The sequence below is a fragment of the Hyla sarda genome, chromosome 12 (assembly GCF_029499605.1).
Source record: "Hyla sarda isolate aHylSar1 chromosome 12, aHylSar1.hap1, whole genome shotgun sequence".
NCBI lineage: Eukaryota > Metazoa > Chordata > Amphibia > Anura > Hylidae > Hyla > Hyla sarda.
This window is the reverse complement of record NC_079200.1, coordinates 1226443-1253349: the sequence shown is the minus strand read 5'-3', so window position 1 is coordinate 1253349 and position 26907 is coordinate 1226443. Positions and strand designations below refer to the sequence as shown.

The 26907-nt window shown below is 43.7% G+C and overlaps 1 protein-coding gene across 1 annotated transcript in view; it reads right to left on the bottom strand.

Annotated features, from left to right (window-relative positions):
- The window catches only part of GGT7 (gamma-glutamyltransferase 7), a gene marked incomplete in the record, with an annotated part of 81524 nt that extends 55122 nt beyond the window's left edge, over positions 1-26402 (bottom strand). Inside the window, 1 exon segment of the mRNA XM_056547542.1 lies at positions 26182-26402. Coding sequence (XP_056403517.1) covers positions 26182-26341 — 160 coding nt within the window.
- Between the last annotated feature and the right edge of the window lie 505 nt (positions 26403-26907).

Below are 26907 nucleotides of genomic sequence, written 5' to 3'. Positions count from 1 at the left end.
GTACATATATATATATAGATCTCCTCTCCTCTGTATATATATATATATATATATATATATATATAGATCTCCTCTCCTTTGTATATATATATATATATCTCCTCTCCTCTGTATATATATATATATATATATATATAGATCTCCTCTCCTCTGTATATATATATAGATCTCCTCTCCTTTGTATATATATATATATATATATATATATATCTCCTCTCCTCTGTATATATATATATATATATAGATCTCCTCTCCTCTGTATATATATATATATATATCTCCTTTCCTCTGTATATATATATATATATATATATAGATCTCCTCTCCTCTGTATATATATATATATATAGATCTCCTCTCCTCTGTATATATATATATATATATAGATCTCCTCTCCTCTGTATATATATATATTGCAGTAACACAGGTTTTGCTATACACATGTTTATTCCCTTTGTGTATATATATATATATATATATATATATATATATAGATCTCCTTGTTACGCCGAGCGCTCCGGGTCCCCGCTCCTCCCCGGAGCGCTCGCTACACTCTCGCTACTGCAGCGCTCCGGTCAGATCCACTGACCCGGTGCGCTGCGATACCGCCTCCAGCCGGGATGCGATTCGCGATGCGGGTGGCGCCCGCTCGCGATGCGCACCCCGGCTCCCGTACCTGACTCGCTCTCCGTCGGTCCTGTCCCGGCGCGTGCGGCCCCACTCCCTAGGGCGCGCGCGCGCGCGCCGGGTCTCTGCGATTTAAAGGGCCACTGCGCCGCTGATTGGCGCAGTGGTTCTAATTAGTGTGTTCACCTGTGCACTCCATATTTATACCTCACTTCCCCTGCACTCCCTCGCCGGATCTTGTTGCCATTGTGCCTAGTGAAAGCGTTCCCTTGTGTGTTCCTAGCCCGTGTTCCAGACCTCCTGCCGTTGCCCCTGACTACGAACCTTGCTGCCTGCCCCGACCTTCTGCTACGTCCGACCTTGCTTCTGTCTACTCCCTTGTACTGCGCCTATCTTCAGCAGTCAGAGAGGTTGAGCCGTTGCTAGTGGATACGACCTGGTCACTACCGCCGCAGCAAGACCATCCCGCTTTGCGGCGGGCTCTGGTGAAAACCAGTAGTGACTTAGAACCGGTCCACTAGCACGGTCCACGCCAATCCCTCTCTGGCACAGAGGATCCACCTCCTGCCAGCCGGCATCGTGACACTCCTCTCCTCTGTATATATATATATAGATCTCCTCTCCTCTGTATATATATATATATAGATCTCCTCTCCTCTGTATATATATATATAGATCTCCTCTCCTCTGTATATATATATATATATAGATCTCCTCTCCTCTGTATATATATATATATATATATATATATAGATCTCCTCTCCTCTGTATATATATATATATATATATATATATATATATATAGATCTCCTCTCCTCTGTATATATATATATATATATATAGATCTCCTCTCCTCTGTGTATATATATATAGATCTCCTCTCCTCTGTATATATATATATATATAGATCTCCTCTCCTCTGTATATATATATATATATATAGATCTCCTCTCCTCTGTATATATATTTATATATATATAGATCTCCTCTCCTCTGTATATATATATATATATAGATCTCCTCTCCTCTGTATATATATATTGCAGTAACACAGGTTTTGCTATACACATGTTTATTCCCTTTGTGTGTATTGGAACTAAACCAAAAAAGGAGGAAAAAAAGCAAATTGGACATAATGTCACCAAACTCCAAAAATGGGCCGGACAAAATTATTGGCCCCTTAACTTAATATTTGATTGCACCCCCCCTGGAAAAAGTAAGTGAACTCAGTCTCTTCCTATAAGCATCAATAAGCTTCTTACACCTCACAGCCAGAATGTTGGAGCACTCTTCCTATAACCATCAATAAGCTTCTTACACCTCTCAGCCGGAATGTTGGACCGCTCTTCCTATAAGCATCAATAAGCTTCTTACACCTCATAGCCAGAATGTTGGAGCACTCTTCCTATAACCATCAATAAGCTTCTTACACCTCTCAGCCGGAATGTTGGACCACTCTTCCTATAACCATCAATAAGCTTCTTACACCTCATAGCCAGAATGTTGGAGCACTCTTCCTATAACCATCAATAAGCTTCTTACACCTCTCAGCCGGAATGTTGGACCACTCTTCCTATAACCATCAATAAGCTTCTTACACCTCTCAGCCAGAATGTTGGACCACTCTTCCTATAACCATCAATAAGCTTCTTACACCTCTCAGCCGGAATGTTGGACCACTCTTCCTATAACCATCAATAAGCTTCTTACACCTCACAGCCAGAATGTTGGAGCACTCTTCCTATAACCATCAATAAGCTTCTTACACCTCTCAGCCGGAATGTTGGACCACTCTTCCTATAACCATCAATAAGCTTCTTACACCTCTCAGCCGGAATGTTGGACCACTCTTCCACTCTTCCTATAACCATCAATAAGCTTCTTACACCTCTCAGCCGGAATGTTGGACCACTCTTCCTATAACCATCAATAAGCTTCTTACACCTCACAGCCAGAATGTTGGAGCACTCTTCCTATAACCATCAATAAGCTTCTTACACCTCTCAGCCGGAATGTTGGACCACTCTTCATATAACCATCAATAAGCTTCTTACACCTCTCAGCCGGAATGTTGGACCACTCTTCCTATAACCATCAATAAGCTTTTTACACCTCTCAGCCGGAATGTTGGACCACTCTTCCTATAACCATCAATAAGCTTCTTACACCTCTCAGCCGGAATGTTGGACCACTCTTCCTATAACCATCAATAAGCTTCTTACACCTCTCAGCCAGAATGTTGGACTACTCTTCCTATAATCATCAATAAGCTTCTTACACCTCTCAGACGGAATGTTGGACCACTCTTCCTATAAGCATCAATAAGCTCCTTACACCTCTCAGCCGGAATGTTGGATCACTCTTTCTATAAGCATCAATAAGCTCCTTACACCCCTCAGCCGGAATGTTGGACCACTCTTCCTATAACCATCAATAAGCTTCTTACACCTCTCAGCCGGAATGTTGGACCACTCTTCCTATAACCATCAATAAGCTTCTTACACCTCACAGCCAGAATGTTGGAGCACTCTTCCTATAACCATCAATAAGCTTCTTACACCTCTCAGCCGGAATGTTGGACCACTCTTCCTATAACCATCAATAAGCTTCTTACACCTCTCAGCCGGAATGTTGGACCACTCTTCCACTCTTCCTATAACCATCAATAAGCTTCTTACACCTCTCAGCCGGAATGTTGGACCACTCTTCCTATAACCATCAATAAGCTTCTTACACCTCACAGCCAGAATGTTGGAGCACTCTTCCTATAACCATCAATAAGCTTCTTACACCTCTCAGCCGGAATGTTGGACCACTCTTCATATAACCATCAATAAGCTTCTTACACCTCTCAGCCGGAATGTTGGACCACTCTTCCTATAACCATCAATAAGCTTCTTACACCTCTCAGCCGGAATGTTGGACTACTCTTCCTATAATCATCAATAAGCTTCTTACACCTCTCAGCCGGAATGTTGGACCACTCTTCCTATAACCATCAATAAGCTTCTTACACCTCTCAGCCGGAATGTTGGACCACTCTTCCTATAACCATCAATAAGCTTCTTACACCTCTCAGCCAGAATGTTGGACCACTCTTCCTATAACCATCAATAAGCTTCTTACACCTCTCAGCCGGGATGTTGGACTCTACCTTTACAAACTGCTCCAGGTCTCTTATTGGACGGCGCCTTTTCCCAACAGTAATTTTAGGATCTCTCCACAGGTGATCAATGGGATTTAGATCTGGACTCATTGCTGACACTTCAGAACTCTCCAGCGCTTTGTTGCCTCCATTTCTGGGGCTTTTTGACGTATGTTTGGGGTCATTGTTCTGCTGGAAGACCCAAGATCTCGGACACAAACCCAGCTTTCTGACACTGGGCTGTACAGTGTAACCCAAAATCCATTGGTAATCCTCAGATTTCATGATGTCTTGTACACATTCAAGGCCCCCAGTGCCCGAGGCAGCAAAACAACCAAAAACATCACTGACCTCCCCCATATGTCACTGTAGGTACTGTGTTCTTTTCTTTGTAGGCCTCATTCCGTTTTCGGTAAACAGTAGAATGATTTGCTTTACCAAAAAGCTCTATCTTGGTCTCATCTGTCCACAAGACGTTTTCCCAGAAGGATTTTGGTTACTCAAGTTCATTTTGGAAAAATGTAGTATTTCTTTTTTATGTCTCTGTGTCAGCAGTGGGGTCCTCCTGGGTCTCCTTCATAGTGGGGTCCTCCTGGGTCTCCTCCATAGTGGGGTCCTCCTGGGTCTCCTCCATAGTGGGGTCCTCCTGGGTCTCTTCCATAGTGGGGTCCTCCTGGGTCTCCTCCATAGTGGGGTCCTCCTGGGTCTCCTCCATAGTGGGGTCCTCCTGGGTCTCCTCCATAGTGGGGTCCTCCTGGGTCTCCTCCATAGTGGGGTCCTCCTGGGTCTCCTCCATAGTGGGGTCCTCCTGGGTCTCCTTCATAGTGGGGTCCTCCTGGGTCTCCTCCATAGTGGGGTCCTCCTGGGTCTCCTCCATAGTGGGGTCCTCCTGGGTCTCCTCCATAGTGGGGTCCTCCTGGGTCTCCTCCATAGTGGGGTCCTCCTGGGTCTCCTCCATAGTGGGGTCCTCCTGGGTCTCCTCCATAGTGGGGTCCTCCTGGGTCTCCTCCATAGTGGGGTCCTCCTGGGTCTCCTCCATAGTGGGGTCCTCCTGGGTCTCCTCCACAGTGGGGTCCTCCTTCGTCGCCTCCACAGTGGGGTCCTCCTGGGTCTCCTCCATAGTGGGGTCCTCCTGGGTCTCCTCCATAGTGGGGTCCTCCTGGGTCTCCTCCATAGTGGGGTCCTCCTGGGTCTCCCCATAGTGGGGTCCTCCTGGGTCTCTTCCATAGTGGGGTCCTCCTGGGTCTCCCCCATAGTGGGGTCCTCCTGGGTCTCCTCCATAGTGGGGTCCTCCTGGGTCTCCTCCATAGTGGGGTCCTCCTGGGTCTCCTCCATAGTGGGGTCCTCCTGGGTCTCCCCCATAGTGGGGTCCTCCTGGGTCTCCTCCATAGCGGGGTCCTCCTGGGTCTCCCCCATAGTGGGGTCCTCCTGGGTCTCCTCTGGAGATGGACTTGTAACCTTGGGATTGTTGATATTTTCCCACAATTTTGGTTCCCAAGTCCTCAGACAGTTCTCTTCTCCTCTTTCTGTTGTCCAGGCTTAGTGTGACACACACAGACACACAATGCAAAGACTAAGTGAACTTCTCTCCTTTTTATCTGCTGTCAGGTGTGATTGTTATATTGCCCACACATGTTACTTGTCCCAGGTGAGTATAAAGGAACATCACATGCTGGAAACAATCTTATTTATCCTCAATTATGAAAGGGGCCAATAATTGTGTCCGGCCCATTTTTGGAGTTTGGTGACATTAGGTCCAATTTGCTTTTTTTCCTCCTTTTTTGGTTTAGTTCCAATACACACAAAGGGAATAAACATGTGTATAGCAAAACCTGTGTTACTGCAATATATATATACAGAGGAGAGGAGATCTATATATATATATACACACAAAGGGAATAAACATGTGTATAGCAAAACCTGTGTTACTGCAATATATATATATATATACAGAGGAGAGGAGATATATATATATATATATATCAAGGAAGGATGCCGCAGCACACGGAAGGTTCAAAAGTGTAAACAGTGGTTTATTCCATGATAATACAAGTTAGCAACGTTTCTGCTGCCAGTGCAGCCTTTGTCAAGCAACAAAATGGTGACCAAACAAGATATTTATATGCAAATGAACAAACAAATCAATCAAATCAATTAGTGTGGATACAGTGTAAAAAATACATTTACGATATAGGGTAATTAAAACCACTATAATATACATGTTGTACAAGTGCTCTGCAGTGATTTAAAATCGATATACATAAGCAAGGGCTGCAAGTAAAGTTATAAACAATATAACATTATAAATAGTCTTAACAAGATTACATGTGTACCTAATGATTAGGAACGGGGGCTGAATGGTCACGTGATCCCGACTCGTCTCCATGCAAACCGCCGTTGCTGTAGGTAACAGCGGAGCTGTGATGTGTGTAATCGCAGGACGCCAGGAGTGGCCGCGCGGCCCCACTGTGTCAGCTGACCAGGGTGTCACGTGACCGCTCCTAAGTCCGGGCATGCGCATTAGGAGAAATGATCGTTGTACTGCCATGGTGGTTAAGGGAAAAGGGGAAGAATCTAATCTATCTAGTTGAGGTCTCTCAGGGCAAAAGAGAGATAAGGAGAGAGAGTGTCCTATGTGTACATATAGTGGATAAAGATAAGTTTACAGGCATTATAAGTGTATAGATATTAAAAATGTGTGAAAAGTGGATAAGAATAAAAATGAGTAGACATTAATACCCTGAGTATTTCCTCGAAAGGAAGGGTATGTAAAGAAAGAGATGAGCAGAAGATAAGTGCATATAAAGTGATATACAAAGATAGAAAAGTAAATTTAAATTAAAAATAAAAATAAAAAAAATTAAAAAAATAACTAAAAAAAATAAAAAAATAAAATAAAAAATAAAAAAAATAAATAAAATAAAAAAATAATAGGAATAATAAAATAATAATAGTAATAATGAAAATGAAATAAAGATAGATAAATAAATATAGATATAAAAAGTATTGAAATAAAATTAAAAATAAAGAAATAAGAAGGGTAACAGAAAAAAAGAGTAAAAATATAAATGAAGATGATTTTGGTTGTAATCTGACCCGGCTCCACATATGATTACCACGCACATCGGGCTATAAAGGCCCAACACCTCAGTTGCCCGTGCTCACCCCAATATTATGGGGGAGTCACTCTGGGGCACCCAACGGCGTCAACCGTAAATTTAGGTCCCCAGTATCAGGCCTATGGAGGTGGGAATCCACCAAGGGCAGCCCCGCATTCGTTTACTCACACACTGAGCACGGGTATATTAATGATTACTATTATCTGTAGTAAGTATGGGATGTTCCATATATATGGATTTGTTACTTGCATAAATAAAAATAATAAATAAAAATAATGATACGTGAAAGTAATAATAGAAATAGCGAAATAAATGTTATAATAAAGAGAATAAATATAAAAATGAAAGTAATAATAAAAGAATAAAAATAAAAATAAGGTAATAGAGTAATAAAAGATAAAAAATAAAAAAGATGAGAAAAAAGTAGACTAAGAGCATAATAAGTGTATAAATGTAAGAAAGAATAAAGAAAAATGTGTAGACTAAATTGAATGTGCTCCAATTGTTACTTCACCATGGCAGAACTAGTCACCAATCAAGTTATTGTACAGTTTATTCAGAGAGGCGGCAACTGACAAGCAGGGATACTGATGACCACCCTCTGCCCACGTATATCTGTAAGAAAAGATACAATAAAAGACAATTAGAAATAAAATAATGTCATAGTAGATATGATTATTACATACATAAAGGTCACCTTTCCTACTATGTGGTTACATCGAGATATTCTATCATCGTAATTATGCATTATAAATTTGGGGTGTAATGCTAAAGTCAGCATTGAGTCCTTTAGGCCGAAGTGCCTGTGTCTCAAAAATCCATTTGAGTTCCAGTTTTCTCAGTTTGTTAATGCGGTCGCCCCCCCTCTTCAATGGGGGGATATGGTCCACAAGAGCAAACTTGAGATCCCATTCCGAGTGGCCTTTTTCTGTGCAGTGTTTAGACACCGGTAAGTCTAAGCGTTTTTTGCGCACGGTATATCGATGATGATTGATGCGAGTTTTAAAATCCCATGTGGTCTCACCAACATAGATGAGACCACATGGGCACACCAAAATATAAATGACATATGAAGAGGTACATGTTAGATAATGTTTTAAGTGATAAACCTTACCACTATACGGGTGTACAAACTTAGGTCCCTTCAACATCTGTGGACAGTTAATGCATTGGCAACAAGGATAAGATCCTTTATTCTGTACTGTTAAATATCGTTGTGTAGAGGGTTGTCTCGATATGTCTGTCCTCACAAGTTTATCTCTGAGGTTGCTCGACCTCCTGTAGGACATCAACGGAGGGCTAGCAAACTCAGGGATATCTGGAAAACTGTCTTGTAGAATTTTCCAATGTCGATTGATAGTTTTGGCAATCTGGCTGGAGTGTGATCCAAATGTGGTCACACAGGCGACTCTAGAATTGGATGTCTGATTCCTGGATCTATAAATAAGATCCTGTCGTTTCATGTCCATCACTTTTTTCTTACTTTCTCTCAATAATCGTGGGGGGTAGCCCCGTTGTAAAAAATTTTTTGTCATTTGATCTAATGCTGCTTCTGTTTCGTCCTCTCGCTCAATGATGCGTCGTGCCCGCAACATTTGACTTGTTGGCAAAGCACGCACCATGGAGCGAGGATGATTGCTTTTGTAATGTAGTGTAGAGTTGGTATCAGTAGGTTTAACATATAAATTTGTAATGAGCTTGTGGTCTTGGATAGATACCAATGTATCCAAAAAGTTAACAGAATTACGTGAGTGTGTTAAAGTAAATTTAATGTGCTCATTAATGGAATTCAAAAAGTGATGAAAAGAAAACAAGGAATCCTCAGTGCCCTTCCAGACCAGGAAGACGTCGTCTATGTACCTCCACCACCCCAACAAATTGTCGGAGTGGTGGGACACATAGACGAGGTCTTCCTCCAGCACCGCCATGTACACGTTGGCATACGTAGGTGCCACGTTCGTGCCCATGGCGGTGCCGGTGGTCTGGAGGTAGAAGGTGTCGTTGAACATAAAATAATTATTGCATAAGATGGTGTACAGTAACTCAATAATAAACTCAACTTGTGCTGGTGAATAATCTGATGCTATCATGGACCTGACAGCCCGTACACCCCCATCATGTGGGATGGAGGTGTACAGGCTGACCACGTCCAAAGTGGCCACAAAAGCCCCCTCCGGGACATGTATATCTGCAATCTTACTAAGAAAATCAGAAGTATCTCGAGGATATGATTTTGCAGACATGGCATATGGTCGCAAAACCTGATCTGCAAAAATTGAAAGGTTACTGGTAATGGAGCCCCGCCCGGACACAATGGGTCGTCCGGGGGGGTTCTCTAGAGACTTGTGTATTTTGGGTAAGAGATATAGCATAGGTATGACAGGATGTTCTATATACAAAAAGTTGTGTAATGTTTTATCAATCAGACATTGTTCCAAGGCACGGTCCAGCATACCCTTGACACCGGCAGAGATGCGTTTGGTAGGATCACAGGTTAAATTTTGATAAGTATTGGTATCATTTAATTGACGATTGGCTTCCTCAATGTACTTACTCCGGTCCATAACCACAATGGCTCCGCCTTTGTCAGCAGGCTTCATCACCAAATTGTGGTTATGGACTAGTTCATTGAGGGCATGTATTTCAGCATTTGTTAAATTAGTACTAGAAAAATTTGTCTGAGTAGTTTTAAATTGTTCAATATCGCGTCTAACAAATTGGCAATATGTTTCAAAACTGCAGGAGTCTATAGAAGGCTGGAACCGGCTTGGTATACATAAATCAAAATCCGAAAAGTTAAAACAGTCGGATTGCAGTGCATTCGAGGGTATAAATATGTTGTCTCTAACTGGGTGTTCAAAAAACCAAATTTTTAACTTAATCTTTCTAAAGAATTGCAATAAATCAAGTTCCAATTGGAACCAGTCAGTTTGGCTCGTTGGACAATAATTAAGGCCCTTAGCAAGTAATGTCAGTTGGTCAGATGTATTTCTGTATATATATATATATATACAGAGGAGAGGAGATCTATATATATATATATATATATATATATATATATATATATATACAGAGGAGAGGAGATCTATATATATATATATATATATATATATATATATACAGAGGAGAGGAGATCTATATATATATATATATATATATACAGAGGAGAGGAGATCTATATATATATATACAAAGGGAATAAACATGTGAATAGCAAAATCTGTGTTACTGCAATATATATATATATACAGAGGAGAGGAGATCTATATATATATATACAGAGGAGAGGAGATCTATATATATATACAGAGGAGAGGAGATCTATATATATATACAGAGGAGAGGAGATCTATATATATATATATATACAGAGGAGAGGAGATCTATATATATATACAGAGGAGAGGAGATCTATATATATATATATACACACACAGAGGAGAGGAGATCTATATATATATATATATATATACACACAGAGGAGAGGAGATCTATATATATATATATATATATATATATACAGAGGAGAGGAGATCTATATATATATATATATATATATACAGAGGAGAGGAGATCTATATATATATATATATATATATATATATATACACAGAGGAGAGGAGATCTATATATATATACAGAGGAGAGGAGATCTATATATATATACAGAGGAGAGGAGATCTATATATATATATATACAGAGGAGAGGAGATCTATATATATATATATATATACAGAGGAGAGGAGATCTATATATATATACAGAGGAGAGGAGATCTATATATATATACAGAGGAGAGGAGATCTATATATATATATATATATATATATATACAGAGGAGAGGAGATATATATATATATATATATATATATATACACACAAAGGGAATAAACATGTGTATAGCAAAACCTGTGTTACTGCAATATATATATATATACACAGAGGAGAGGAGATATATATATATATATATATACAGAGGAGAGGAGATCTATATATATATACAGAGGAGAGGAGATCTATATATATATATATATATACACACAGAGGAGAGGAGATCTATATATATATATATATATATACACACAGAGGAGAGGAGATCTATATATATATATATATATATATATACAGAGGAGAGGAGATCTATATATATATATATATATATACAGAGGAGAGGAGATCTATATATATATATATATATATATATATACAGAGGAGAGGAGATCTATATATATATACAGAGGAGAGGAGATCTATATATATATATACAGAGGAGAGGAGATCTATATATATATATATACAGAGGAGAGGAGATCTATATATATATATATATACAGAGGAGAGGAGATCTATATATATATACAGAGGAGAGGAGATCTATATATATATACAGAGGAGAGGAGATCTATATATATATATATATATATATATATATATATATATACAGAGGAGAGGAGATATATATATATATATATATATATACACACAAAGGGAATAAACATGTGTATAGCAAAACCTGTGTTACTGCAATATATATATACAGAGGAGAGGAGATCTATATATATATACAGAGGAGAGGGGATCTATATATATATATATATATACAGAGGAGAGGAGATCTATATATATATATATAAATATACAGAGGAGAGGAGATCTATATATATATATATACAGAGGAGAGGAGATCTATATATATATACAGAGGAGAGGAGATCTATATATATATATACAGAGGAGAGGAGATCTATATATATATATATACAGAGGAGAGGAGATCTATATATATATATACAGAGGAGAGGAGATCTATATATATATATATATATATATATATATATACAGAGGAGATATATATATATATATACACACAGAGGAGAGGAGATCTATATATATATATATACACACAGAGGAGAGGAGATCTATATATATATATATATACAGAGGAGAGGAGATCTATATATATATATATACAGAGGAGAGGAGATCTATATATATATATATATATACACAAAGGGAATAAACATGTGTATAGCAAAACCTGTGTGTTACGCCGAGCGCTCCGGGTCCCCGCTCCTCCCCGGAGCACTCGCTACACTCTCGTTACTGCAGCGCCCCGGTCGGATCCACTGACCGGGTGCGCTGCGATACCGCCTCCAGCTGGGATGCGATTCGCGATGCGGGTGGCGCCCGCTCGCGATGCGCACCCCGGCTCCCGTACCTGACTCGCTCTCCGTCGGTCCTGTCCCGGCGCGCGCGGCCCCGCTCCCTAGGGCGCGCGCGCGCCGGGTCTCTGCGATTTAAAGGGCCACTGCGCCGCTGATTGGCGCAGTGGTTCTAATTAGTGTGTTCACCTGTGCACTCCATATATATACCTCACTTCCCCTGCACTCCCTCGCCGGATCTTGTTGCCCTTGTGCCTAGTGAAAGCGTTCCCTTGTGTGTTCCTAGCCTGTGTTCCAGACCTCCTGCCGTTGCCCCTGACTACGATCCTTGCTGCCTGCCCCGACCTTCTGCTACGTCCGACCTTGCTTCTGTCTACTCCCTTGTACCGCGCCTATCTTCAGCAGTCAGAGAGGTTGAGCCGTTGCTAGTGGATACGACCTGGTCACTACCGCCGCAGCAAGACCATCCCGCTTTGCGGCGGGCTCTGGTGAATACCAGTAGTGACTTAGAACCGGTCCACTAGCACGGTCCACGCCAATCCCTCTCTGGCACAGAGGATCCACCTCCTGCCAGCCGGCATCGTGACAGTAGATCCGGCCATGGATCCCGCTGAAGTTCCTCTGCCAGTTGTCGCTGACCTCACCACGGTGGTCGCCCAGCAGTCACAACAGATAGCGCAACAAGGCCACCAGCTGTCTCAACTGACCGTGATGCTACAGCAGCTACTACCACAGCTTCAGCAATCATCTCCTCCGCCAGCTCCTGCACCTCCTCCGCAGCGAGTGGCCGCTTCAGGCCTACGACTATCCTTGCCGGATAAATTTGATGGGGACTCTAAGTTTTGCCGTGGCTTTCTTTCACAATGTTCCCTGCACTTGGAGATGATGTCGGACCAGTTTCCTACTGAAAGGTCTAAGGTGGCTTTCGTAGTCAGCCTTCTGTCTGGGAAAGCCCTGTCATGGGCCACACCGCTCTGGGACCGCAATGACCCCGTCACTGCCTCTGTACACTCCTTCTTCACGGAGATTCGAAGTGTCTTTGAGGAACCTGCCCGAGCCTCTTCTGCTGAGACTGCCTTGCTGAATCGGGTCCAGGGTAATTCTTCCGTTGGCGAGTACGCCATACAATTCCGTACTCTTGCTTCTGAACTATCCTGGAATAATGAGGCCCTCTGCGCGACCTTTAAAAAAGGCCTATCCAGCAACATTAAAGATGTTCTGGCCGCACGAGAAATTCCTGCTAATCTACATGAACTCATTCATCTAGCCACTCGCATTGACATGCGTTTTTCCGAAAGGTGTCAGGAGCTCCGCCAGGATATGGACTTTGTTCGCACGAGGCGTTTTTTCTCCCCGGCTCCTCTCTCCTCTGGTCCTCTGCAATCCGTTCCTGTGCCTCCCGCCGTGGAGGCTATGCAAGTTGACCGGTCTCGCCTGACACCTCAAGAGAGGACACGACGCCGCATGGAGAATCTCTGCCTGTACTGTGCCGGTACCGAACACTTCCTGAGGGATTGTCCTATCCGTCCTCCCCGCCTGGAAAGACGCACGCAGACTCCGCACAAAAGTGAGACAGTCTTTGATGTCAACTCTGCTTCTCCACGTCTTACTGTGCCTGTGCGGATATCTGCATCTACCTTCTCCTTCTCTACTATGGCCTTCTTGGATTCCGGATCTGCAGGAAACTTTATTTTGGCCTCTCTCATCAACAGGTTCAACATCCCGGTAACCAGTCTCGCCAGGCCCCTCTACATCAATTGTGTTAACAATGAAAGATTGGACTGTACCATACGTTACCGCACGGAGCCCCTTCTAATGTGCATCGGACCTCATCAAGAAAAAATAAAGTTCTTGGTCCTCCCCAATTGCACTTCCGAAATTCTCCTTGGACTACCGTGGCTCCAACGCCATTCCCCAACCCTGGATTGGTCCACGGGGGAGATCAAGAGCTGGGGTACCTCTTGTTTCAAGGACTGCCTTAAACCGGTTCCCAGTACTCCCTGCCGTGACCCTGTGGTTCCCCCTGTAACCGGTCTCCCTAAGGCCTATATGGACTTTGCTGATGTGTTTTGCAAAAAACAAGCTGAGACTCTACCTCCTCACAGGCCTTATGACTGTCCTATTGACCTCCTCCCGGGCACTACTCCACCCCGGGGCAGAATTTATCCTCTGTCCGCCCCAGAGACTCTTGCTATGTCTGAGTACATCCAGGAAAATTTAAAAAAGGGGTTTATCCGCAAATCCTCCTCTCCTGCCGGAGCTGGATTTTTCTTTGTGTCCAAAAAAGATGGCTCCCTACGTCCTTGCATTGACTACCGCGGTCTTAATAAAATCACGGTAAAGAACCGCTACTCTCTACCTCTCATCTCTGAACTCTTTGATCGCCTCCAAGGTGCCCACATCTTTACCAAACTGGACTTAAGAGGTGCTTATAATCTCATCCGCATCAGGGAGGGGGATGAATGGAAAACGGCATTTAACACTAGAGATGGACACTTTGAGTATCTGGTCATGCCCTTTGGCCTGTGCAACGCCCCTGCCGTCTTCCAAGACTTTGTTAATGAAATTTTTCGTGATCTCTTATATTCCTGTGTTGTTGTGTATCTGGACGATATTCTGATTTTTTCTACCAACCTAGAAGAACACCGCCAGCATGTCCGCATGGTTCTTCAGAGACTTCGTGACAATCAACTTTATGCCAAAATGGAGAAATGTCTGTTTGAATGTCAATCTCTTCCTTTCCTAGGATACTTGGTCTCTGGCCAGGGACTACAAATGGATCCAGACAAACTCTCTGCCGTCTTAGATTGGCCACGCCCCTCCGGACTCCGTGCTATCCAACGTTTTTTGGGGTTCGCCAATTATTACAGACAATTTATTCCACATTTTTCCACCATTGTGGCTCCTATCGTGGCTTTAACCAAGAAGAATGCCAATCCTAAGTCCTGGTCTCCTCAAGCGGAAGACGCCTTTAAACGGCTCAAGTCTGCCTTTTCTTCGGCTCCCGTGCTCTCCAGACCTGACCCATCTAAACCCTTCCTATTGGAGGTTGATGCCTCCTCAGTAGGAGCTGGAGCGGTTCTTCTACAAAAAAATTCTTCCGGGCATGCTGTTACCTGTGGTTTATTTTCTAGGACCTTCTCTCCGGCGGAGAGGAACTACTCCATCGGGGACCGAGAGCTTCTAGCCATTAAATTAGCACTTGAGGAATGGAGGCATCTGCTGGAGGGATCTAAATTTCCAGTTATTATTTACACCGATCACAAGAACCTCTCCTACCTCCAGTCTGCCCAACGGCTGAATCCTAGCCAGGCCAGGTGGTCTCTGTTCTTTGCCCGGTTTAATTTTGAAATTCACTTTCGCCCTGCCGACAAGAACATTAGGGCCGATGCTCTCTCTCGTTCCTCGGATGCCTCGGAAGTAGAGCTCTCTCCGCAACACATCATTCCTCCTGACTGCCTGATCTCCACTTCTCCAGCCTCCATCAGGCAAACTCCTCCAGGGAAGACCTTCGTCTCTCCACGCCAACGCCTCGGAATCCTCAAATGGGGTCACTCCTCCCATCTCGCAGGCCATGCAGGCATCAAGAAATCCGTGCAACTCATCTCTCATTTCTATTGGTGGCCGACTCTGGAGACGGATGTTGTTGATTTTGTGCGGGCCTGCACTGTCTGTGCCCGGGACAAGACTCCTCGCCAGAAGCCTGCTGGTCTCCTTCATCCTCTGCCTGTCCCCGAACAGCCTTGGTCTCTGATTGGTATGGACTTTATTACAGACTTACCCCCATCCCGTGGCAACACTGTTGTTTGGGTGGTCGTTGATCGATTTTCCAAGATGGCACATTTCATCCCTCTTCCTGGTCTTCCTTCAGCGCCTCAGTTGGCTAAACAATTTTTTGTACACATTTTTCGTCTTCACGGGTTGCCCACGCAGATCGTCTCGGATAGAGGCGTCCAATTCGTGTCTAAATTCTGGAGGGCTCTCTGTAAACAACTCAAGATTAAATTAAACTTTTCTTCTGCTTATCATCCTCAATCCAATGGACAAGTAGAAAGAATTAACCAGGTCCTGGGTGATTATTTACGGCATTTTGTTTCCTCCTGCCAGGATGACTGGGCAGATCTTCTACCATGGGCCGAATTCTCGTATAACTTCAGAGTCTCTGAATCTTCTTCCAAATCCCCATTTTTCGTGGTGTACGGCTGTCACCCTCTTCCCCCCCTCCCTACCCCCTTGCCCTCTGGTTTGCCCGCTGTGGATGAAATAACTCGTGATCTTTCCACCATATGGAAAGAGACCCAAAATTCTCTCTTACAGGCTTCATCACGCATGAAGAAGTTTGCTGATAAGAAAAGAAGAGCTCCCCCCATTTTTTCTCCCGGAGACAAGGTATGGCTCTCCGCTAAATATGTCCGCTTCCGTGTTCCCAGCTACAAATTGGGACCACGCTATCTTGGTCCTTTCAAAGTTTTGTGCCAGATTAACCCTGTCTCTTACAAACTTCTTCTTCCTCCTTCTCTTCGTATTCCTAATGCCTTTCATGTCTCTCTTCTTAAACCACTCATCCTCAACCGTTTCTCACCTAAACTTATTTCTCCCACTCCTGTCTCCGGTTCTTCAGACATCTTTCCTGTAAAGGAGATACTGGCCTCCAAAAAGGTCAGAGGGAAAACCTTTTTTCTGGTTGACTGGGAGGGTTGTGGTCCTGAAGAGAGATCCTGGGAACCTGAGGACAATATCCTAGATAAAAGTCTGGTCCTCAGGTTCTCAGGCTCAAAGAAGAGGGGGAGACCCAAGGGGGGGGGTACTGTTACGCCGAGCGCTCCGGGTCCCCGCTCCTCCCCGGAGCGCTCGCTACACTCTCGTTACTGCAGCGCCCCGGTCGGATCCACTGACCGGGTGCGCTGCGATACCGCCTCCAGCCGGGATGCGATTCGCGATGCGGGTGGCGCCCGCTCGCGATGCGCACCCCGGCTCCCGTACCTGACTCGCTCTCCGTCGGTCCTGTCCCGGCGCGCGCGGCCCCGCTCCCTAGGGCGCGCGCGCGCCGGGTCTCTGCGATTTAAAGGGCCACTGCGCCGCTGATTGGCGCAGTGGTTCTAATTAGTGTGTTCACCTGTGCACTCCATATTTATACCTCACTTCCCCTGCACTCCCTCGCCGGATCTTGTTGCCCTTGTGCCTAGTGAAAGCGTTCCCTTGTGTGTTCCTAGCCTGTGTTCCAGACCTCCTGCCGTTGCCCCTGACTACGATCCTTGCTGCCTGCCCCGACCTTCTGCTACGTCCGACCTTGCTTCTGTCTACTCCCTTGTACCGCGCCTATCTTCAGCAGTCAGAGAGGTTGAGCCGTTGCTAGTGGATACGACCTGGTCACTACCGCCGCAGCAAGACCATCCCGCTTTGCGGCGGGCTCTGGTGAATACCAGTAGTGACTTAGAACCGGTCCACTAGCACGGTCCACGCCAATCCCTCTCTGGCACAGAGGATCCACCTCCTGCCAGCCGGCATCGTGACACTGTGTTACTGCAATATATATATACACAGAGGAGAGGAGATCTATATATATATACAGAGGAGAGGAGATCTATATATATATATATATATACAGAGGAGAGGAGATCTATATATATATATATATATATATATATATATATACAGAGGAGAGGAGATCTATATATATATATACAGAGGAGAGGAGATCTATATATATATATATATACAGAGGAGAGGAGATATATTTATATATATATATATATATATATATATACAGAGGAGAGGAGATCTATATATATATATATATACACAGAGGAGAGGAGATCTATATATAAATATACACACAGAGGAGAGGAGATCTATATATATATATATACAGAGGAGAGGAGATCTATATATATATATACAGAGGAGAGGAGATCTATATATATATATACAGAGGAGAGGAGATCTATATATATATATATATACACACAGAGGAGAGGAGATCTATATATATATATATACAGAGGAGAGGAGATCTATATATATATATATACAGAGGAGAGGAGATCTATATATATATATATCTACAGAGGAGAGGAGATCTATATATATATATATACAGAGGAGAGGAGATCTATATATATATACACAAAGGGAATAAACATGTGTATAGCAAAACCTGTGTTACTGCAATATATATATACAGAGGAGAGGAGATCTATATATATATATATATATATATATATATATACAGAGGAGAGGAGATCTATATATATATATATATATATACAGAGGAGAGGAGATCTATATATATATATATATATATACACAAAGGGAATAAACATGTGTATAGCAAAACCTGTGTTACTGCAATATATATATACAGAGGAGAGGAGATCTATATATATATATATATATATATATACAGAGGAGAGGAGATCTATATATATATACAGAGGAGAGGAGATCTATATATATATACAGAGGAGAGGAGATCTATATATATATATACAGAGGAGAGGAGATCTATATATATATATATATATATATACAGAGGAGAGGAGATATATATATATACAGAGGAGAGGAGATCTATATATATATATACAGAGGAGAGGAGATCTATATATATATACAGAGGAGAGGAGATCTATATATATATACAGAGGAGAGGAGATCTATATATATATATATATATACAGAGGAGAGGAGATCTATATATATATATACAGAGGAGAGGAGATCTATATATATATACAGAGGAGATTTATATATATATATATATACAGAGGAGAGGAGATCTATATATATATATACAGAGGAGATTTATATATATATACACAGAGGAGAGGAGATCTATATATATATATACACAAAGGGAATAAACCTGTGTTACTGCAATATATATATACACAGAGGAGAGGAGATCTATATATATATATATATATATATATATATATATACAGAGGAGAGGAGATCTATATATATATATATATATATATATATATACACAGAGGAGAGGAGATCTATATATATATATACACAAAGGGAATAAACCTGTGTTACTGCAATCCTTTCCTGTGAGAAATACTTCATTATATAGAAACATTTCAGGGGGGACAACATTTACCGCCATGACTGTATATATATATATGGTATAAATATATGATGATGGAGCCCTGTTCTATATGGTATATACAGGAGGATGGAGCCCTGCTCTATATAGTATATACAGGATGATGGAGCCCTGCTCTATATGGTATATACAGGATGATGGAGACCTCCTCTATAGGGTATATACAGGATGATGGAGCCCTGCTCTATATGGTATATACAGGGTGATGGAGCTCTCCTCTATAGGGTATATACAGGATGATGGAGCCCTCCTCTATATGGTATATACAGGAGGATGGAGCCCTGCTCTATATAGTATATACAGGATGATGGAGACCTCCTCTATAGGGTATATACAGGATGATGGAGCCCTGCTCTATATGGTATATACAGGGTGATGGAGCTCTCCTCTATAGGGTATATACAGGATGATGGAGCCCTCCTCTATATGGTATATACAGGATGATGGAGCCCTCCTCTATATGGTATATACAGGATGATGGAGCCCTCCTCTATATGGTATATACAGGATGATGGAGCCCTCCTCTATAGGGTATATACAGGATGATGTAGCCCAGCTCTATAGGGTATATACAGGATGATGGAGCCCTACTCTATATGGTATATACAGGATGATGGAGCCCTCCTCTATATGGTATATACAGGATGATGGAGACCTTCTCTAAATGGTATATACAGGATGATGGAGACCTTCTCTATATGGTACACACAGGATCATGGAGCCCTGTCCTCTATATGGTATATACAGGATGATGGAGCCCTCCTCTATATGGTATATACAGTATGATGGAGACCTTCTTTATATGGTATATACAGGATGATGGAGACCTTCTCTATATGGTACACACAGGATCATGGAGCCCTGTCCTCTTTATGGTATATACAGGATGATGGAGCCCTCCTCTATATGGTATATACAGGATGACGGAGCCCTGCTCTATAGGGTATATACATGATGACAGAGCCCTGCTCTATAGGGTATATACAGGATGATGGAGACCTCCTCTATAGGGTATATACAGGATGATGGAGCCCTGCTGTATAGGGTATATACAGGATGATGCAGCCCTGCTCTAGAGTGTATATACAGGATGATGGAGCCCTGCTCTATAGGGTATATACAGGATGATGGATCCCTGCTCTATAGGGTATATACAGGATGATGGATCCCTGCTCTATATGGTATATACAGGATGATGGAGCCCTGCTCTATATGGTATATACAGTATGATGGAGACCTTCTTTATATGGTATATACAGGATGATGGAGACCTGCTCTATAGGGTATATAAAGGATGATGGAGCCCTCCTCTATAGGGTATATACAGGATGATGGAGCCCTCCTCTATATGGTATATACAGTATGATGGAGACCTTCTTTATATGGTATATACAGGATGATGGAGACCTTCTCTATATGGTACACACAGGATCATGGAGCCCTGTCCTCTATATGGTATATACAGGATGATGGAGCCCTCCTCTATAGGGTATATAAAGGATGATGGAGCCCTCCTCTATAGGGTATATACAGGATGATGGAGCCCTCCTCTACAGGGTATATACAGGATGATGGAGCCCTGTCCTCTATATGGTATATACAGGACGATGGAGCCCTCCTCTATTAGGTATATACAGGATGATGGAGTCCTGCTCTATATGGTATACACAGGAGGATGGAGCCCTCCCCTATAGGGTATATACAGGATGATGGAGCCCTCCTCTACATGGTATATACACAATGATGCAGCCCTGCTCTATAGGGTATATACAGGATGATGGATCCCTCCTCTACATGGTATATACAGGATGATGTAGCCCTGCTCTATAGGGTATATACAGGATGATGGAGCCCTCCTCTATAGGGTATATACATGATGACGGAGCCCTGCTGTATAGGGTATATACAGGATGATGCAGCCCTGCTCTATAGTGTATATACAGGATGATGGAGCCCTGCTCTATAGGGTATATACAGGATGATGGATCCCTGCTCTATAGGGTATATACAGGATGATGGATCCCTGCTCTATATGGTATATACAGGATGATGGAGCCCTCCTCTATATGGTATATACAGGATGATGGAGCCCTCCTCTATAGGGTATATACAGGATGATGTAGCCCAGCTCTATAGGGTATATACAGGATGATGGAGCCCTACTCTATATGGTATATAAAGGATGATGGAGCCCTCCTCTATAGGGTATATACAGGATGATGTAGCCCAGCTCTATAGGATATATACAGGATGATGGAGCCCTACTCTATATGTTATATACAGGATGATGGAGCCCTCCTCTATAGGGTATATACAGGATGATGTAGCCCAGCTCTATAGGGTATATACAGGATGATGGAGCCCTCCTCTATATGGTATACACAGGATGATGGAGCCCTCCTCTATATGGTATATACAGGATGATGGAGACCTCCTCTATAGGGTATATACAGGATGATGGAGCCCTGCTCTATAGGGTATATACAGGATGATGGATCCCTGCTCTATAGGGTATATGCAGGATGATGGAGCCCTGCTCTATAGGGTATATACAGGATGATGGAGCCCTCCTCTATATGGTATATACAGGGTGATGGAGCCCTCCTCTATAGGGTATATACAGGATGATGGAGCCCTGCTCTATATGGTATATACAGGATGATGGAGACCTCCTCTATAGGGTATATACAGGATGATGGAGCCCTGCTGTATAGGGTATATACAGGATGATGCAGCCCTGCTCTATAGTGTATATACAGGATGATGGAGCCCTGCTCTATAGGGTATATACAGGATGATGGATCCCTGCTCTATAGGGTATATACAGGATGATGGATCCCTGCTCTATATGGTATATACAGGATGATGGAGCCCTGCTCTATATGGTATATACAGTATGATGGAGACCTTCTTTATATGGTATATACAGGATGAAGGAGACCTGCTCTATAGGGTATATAAAGGATGATGGAGCCCTCCTCTATAGGGTATATACAGGATGATGGAGCCCTCCTCTATATGGTATATACAGGATGATGGAGCCCTGCTCTATAGGGTATTTACATGATGACAGAGCCCTGCTCTAAAGGGTATGTACAGGATGATGGAGCCCTGCTCTATATGGTATATAAAGGATGATGGAGCCCCCCTCTATATGGTATATACAGGATGATGGAGCCCTCCTCTATAGGGTATATACAGGATGATGGAGCCCTCCTCTATAGGGTATATACAGGATGATGGAGCCCTGCTCTACATGGTATATACAGGATGATGGAGCTCTCCTCTAAATGATATATACAGGATGATGGAGCCCTCCTCTATAGGGTATATAAAGGATGATGGAGCCCTCCTCTATAGGGTATATACAGGATGATGGAGCCCTCCTCTACAGGGTATATACAGGATGATGGAGCCCTGTCCTCTATATGGTATATACAGGACGATGGATCCCTCCTCTATTAGGTATATACAGGATGATGGAGTCCTGCTCTATATGGTATACACAGGAGGATGGAGCCCTCCTCTATAGGGTATATACAGGATGATGGAGCCCTCCTCTACATGGTATATACACGATGATGCAGCCCTGCTCTATAGGGTATATACAGGATGATGGAGCCCTCCTCTATAGGGTATATACAGGATGATGGAGCCCTCCTCTATAGGGTATATACAGGATGATGGAACCCTCCTCTATAGGGTATATACAGGATGATGGAGACCTCCTCTATATGGTATATACAGTATGATGGAGCCCTGCTCTATATGGTATATACAGGATGATGGAGCCCTCCTCTATATGGTATATATAGGATGATGGAGCCCTGCTCTATATGGTATATACAGGATGATGGAGCCCTACTCTATATGGTATATACAGGATTATGAGGCCTCCTCTATATGGTATATACAGGATGATGGAGCCCTGTCCTCTATATGGTATATATAGGATGATGTAGCCCTACTCTATATGGTATATAAAGGATGATGTAGCCCTCCTCTATATGGTATATACAGGATGATGGAGCCCTCCTCTATAGGGTATATACAGGATGATGGAGCCCTCCTCTATATGGTATATACAGGGTGATGGAGCCCTCCTCTATATGGTATATACAGGATGATGGAGCCCTCCTCTATATGGTATATATAGGATGATGGAGCCCTCCTCTATAGGGTATATACAGGATGATGGAGCCCTGCTCTATATGGTATATACAGGATGATGGAGCCCTCCTCTATAGGGTATATACAGGATGATGGATCCCTGCTCTATAGGGTATATACAGGATGATGGAGCCCTCCTCTATAGGGTATATACAGGATGATGAGCCCTCCTCTATAGGGTATATACAGGATGATGGGGCCCTCCTCTATATGGTATATACAGGATGATGGAGCCCTCCTCTATAGGGTATATACAGGATGATGGAGCCCTCCTCTATAGGGTATATACAGGGTGATGGAGCCCTCCTCTATAGGGTATATACAGGACGATGGAGCCCTCCTCTATATGGTATATACAGGGTGATGGAGCCCTCCTCTATAGGGTATATACAGGATGATGGAGCCCTCCTCTATAGGGTATATACAGGATGATGGAGCCCTCCTCTATATGGTATATACAGGGTGATGGAGCCCTCCTCTATATGATATATATAGGATGATGGAGCCCTCCTCTATATGGTATATACAGGATGATGGAGCCCTGCTCTATATGGTATATACAGGATGATGGATCCCTGCTCTATAGGGTATATACAGGATGATGGAGCCCTCCTCTATATGGTATATACAGGATGATGGAGCCCTCCTCTATATGGTATATACAGGGTGATGGAGCCCTCCTCTATATGGTATATATAGGATGATGGAGCCCTCCTCTATATGGTATATACAGGATGATGGAGCCCTCCTCTATATGGTATATACAGGATGATGGAGCCCTGCTCTATATGGTATATACAGGATGATGGAGCCCTCCTCTATATGGTATATACAGGATGATGGAGCCCTCCTCTATATGGTATATACAGGATGATGGATCCCTGCTCTATATGGTATATACAGGATGATGGAGCCCTCCTCTATATGGTATATACAGGATGATGGAGCCCTCCTCTATATGGTATATATAGGATGATGGAGCCCTGCTCTATAGGGTATATAGAGGATGATGGAGCCCTCCTCTATATGGTATATACAGGATGATGGAGCCCTCCTCTATATGGTATATACAGGGTGATGGAGCCCTCCTCTATATGGTATATACAGGATGATGGAGCCCTCCTCTATAGGGTATATACAGGATAATGGAGCCATCCTCTATAGGGTATATACAGGATGATGGAGCCCTCCTCTATAGGGTATATACAGGATGATGGAGCCCTCCTCTATAGGGTATATACAGGGTGATGGAGCCCTCCTCTATATGGTATATACAGGAGGATGGAGCCCTCCTCTATAGGGTATATACAGGATGATGGAGCCCTCCTCTATAGGGTATATACAGGATGATGGAGCCCTCCTCTATATGGTATATACAGGATGATGGAGCCCTCCTCTATATGGTATATACAGGATGATGGAGCCCTCCTCTATATGGTATATACAGGATGATGGAGCCCTCCTCTATAGGGTATATACAGGGTGATGGAGAACTGCTGCATAGGGTATATACAGGATGATGGAGCCCTCCTCTATAGGGTATATACAGGGTGATGGAGCCCTCCTCTATATGGTATATACAGGGTGATGGAGCCCTCCTCTATATGGTATATACAGGATGATGGAGCCCTCCTCTATAGGGTATATACAGGGTGATGGAGAACTGCTGTATAGGGTATATACAGGATGATGGAGCCCTCCTCTATAGGGTATATACAGGGTGATGGAGCCCTCCTCTATATGGTATATACAGGGTGATGGAGCCCTCCTCTATAGGGTATATACAGGATGATGGAGCCCTCCTCTATAGGGTATATACAGGGTGATGGAGCCCTCCTCTATATGGTATATACAGGGTGATGGAGCCCTCCTCTATATGGTATATACAGGATGATGGAGCCTTCCTCTATAGGGTATATACAGGATGATGGAGCCCTCCTCTATAGGGTATATACAGGGTGATGGAGCCCTCCTCTATAGGGTATATACAGGGTGATGGAGCCCTGCTCTATAGGGTATATACAGGGTGATGGAGCCCTCCTCTATATGGTATATACAGGGTGATGGAGCCCTCCTCTATAGGGTATATAGAGGGTGATGGAGCCCTCCTCTATAGGGTATATACAGGGTGATGGAGCCCTCCTCTATAGGGTATATACAGGGTGATGGAGCCCTCCTCTATAGGGTATATACAGGGTGATGGAGCCCTCCTCTATATGGTATATACAGGGTGATGGAGCCCTCCTCTATATGGTATATACAGGATGATGGAGCCTTCCTCTATATGGTATATACAGGATGATGGAGCCCTCCTCTATATGGTATATACAGGATGATGGAGCCCTCCTCTATAGGGTATATACAGGGTGATGGAGCCCTGCTCTATAGGGTATATACAGGGTGATGGAGCCCTCCTCTATATGGTATATACAGGGTGATGGAGCCCTCCTCTATAGGGTATATAGAGGGTGATGGAGCCCTCCTCTATAGGGTATATACAGGGTGATGGAGCCCTCCTCTATAGGGTATATACAGGGTGATGGAGCCCTCCTCTATATGGTATATACAGGGTGATGGAGCCCTCCTCTATAGGGTATATACAGGGTGATGGAGCCCTCCTCTATATGGTATATACAGGGTGATGGAGCCCTCCTCTATAGGGTATATAGAGGGTGATGGAGCCCTCCTCTATAGGGTATATACAGGGTGATGGAGCCCTCCTCTATAGGGTATATACAGGGTGATGGAGCCCTCCTCTATAGGGTATATAGAGGGTGATGGAGCCCTCCTCTCACACACGCCATGCACTGTATTTATTATAAGGAGCGGGCACAGCAGGTTACCGGAGTCATGCTCCCCCAGGAAGGTGTCATCCTCCCCGGTTCTCGGCACGGGCTCGCCCCCGGTCTCCTCCTCGGGCAGTCGGGGGAAGCTGGTAATGCTCATGTAGTCTACCGGGGAATAGGAGCCCAGAGATCGCCCGGGGCCCGGTTCAGCCATCATCGCCGCCTGTGACGTCACCAGCAGTGTGCGGGGCGGGAACTGCAGAGCGGGAAAGAGGCCGCCAGGTGGCGCTGCTGAGATGTCTACTCCACGTCACGTGACCACAGGGCCCCGCCAGGGGTTGTGCGACAGCGGAGAGCGCGGGACCCCGGTAATTATCACGTGACCCCGCCAGGGGGTGTGCGACAGCGGAGAGCGCGGGACCCCGGTAATGTAGATACAGGAGCCTGAATACGGGGGTCTCCACCTGCTGTGTACAGCGCCCCCTGTAGGAGAGGTCCTGGGGGCGTCTTCTGGGCCCCTCTTATTTCTGGATACTTGTTGCACAATATTTAGGGCTCCGACCTCTGGGACCCCATGTGATGATCTGTAAGGGCCGACCCCCTGGTTCCATAATACAGGAAGATTTGGGGGCTTCATTGTGGAGAACGCAGGACGTCCCAGTGGTTCCCAACCAGGGGGCCGCAGGACACCACGATGGACCCCAGTGTCTTAGCACGACCTCAGGTGATCCTAAGTATACGGTCACTAGAGGCCGGAGCGTTTCTTACTCCACAATGCGCATA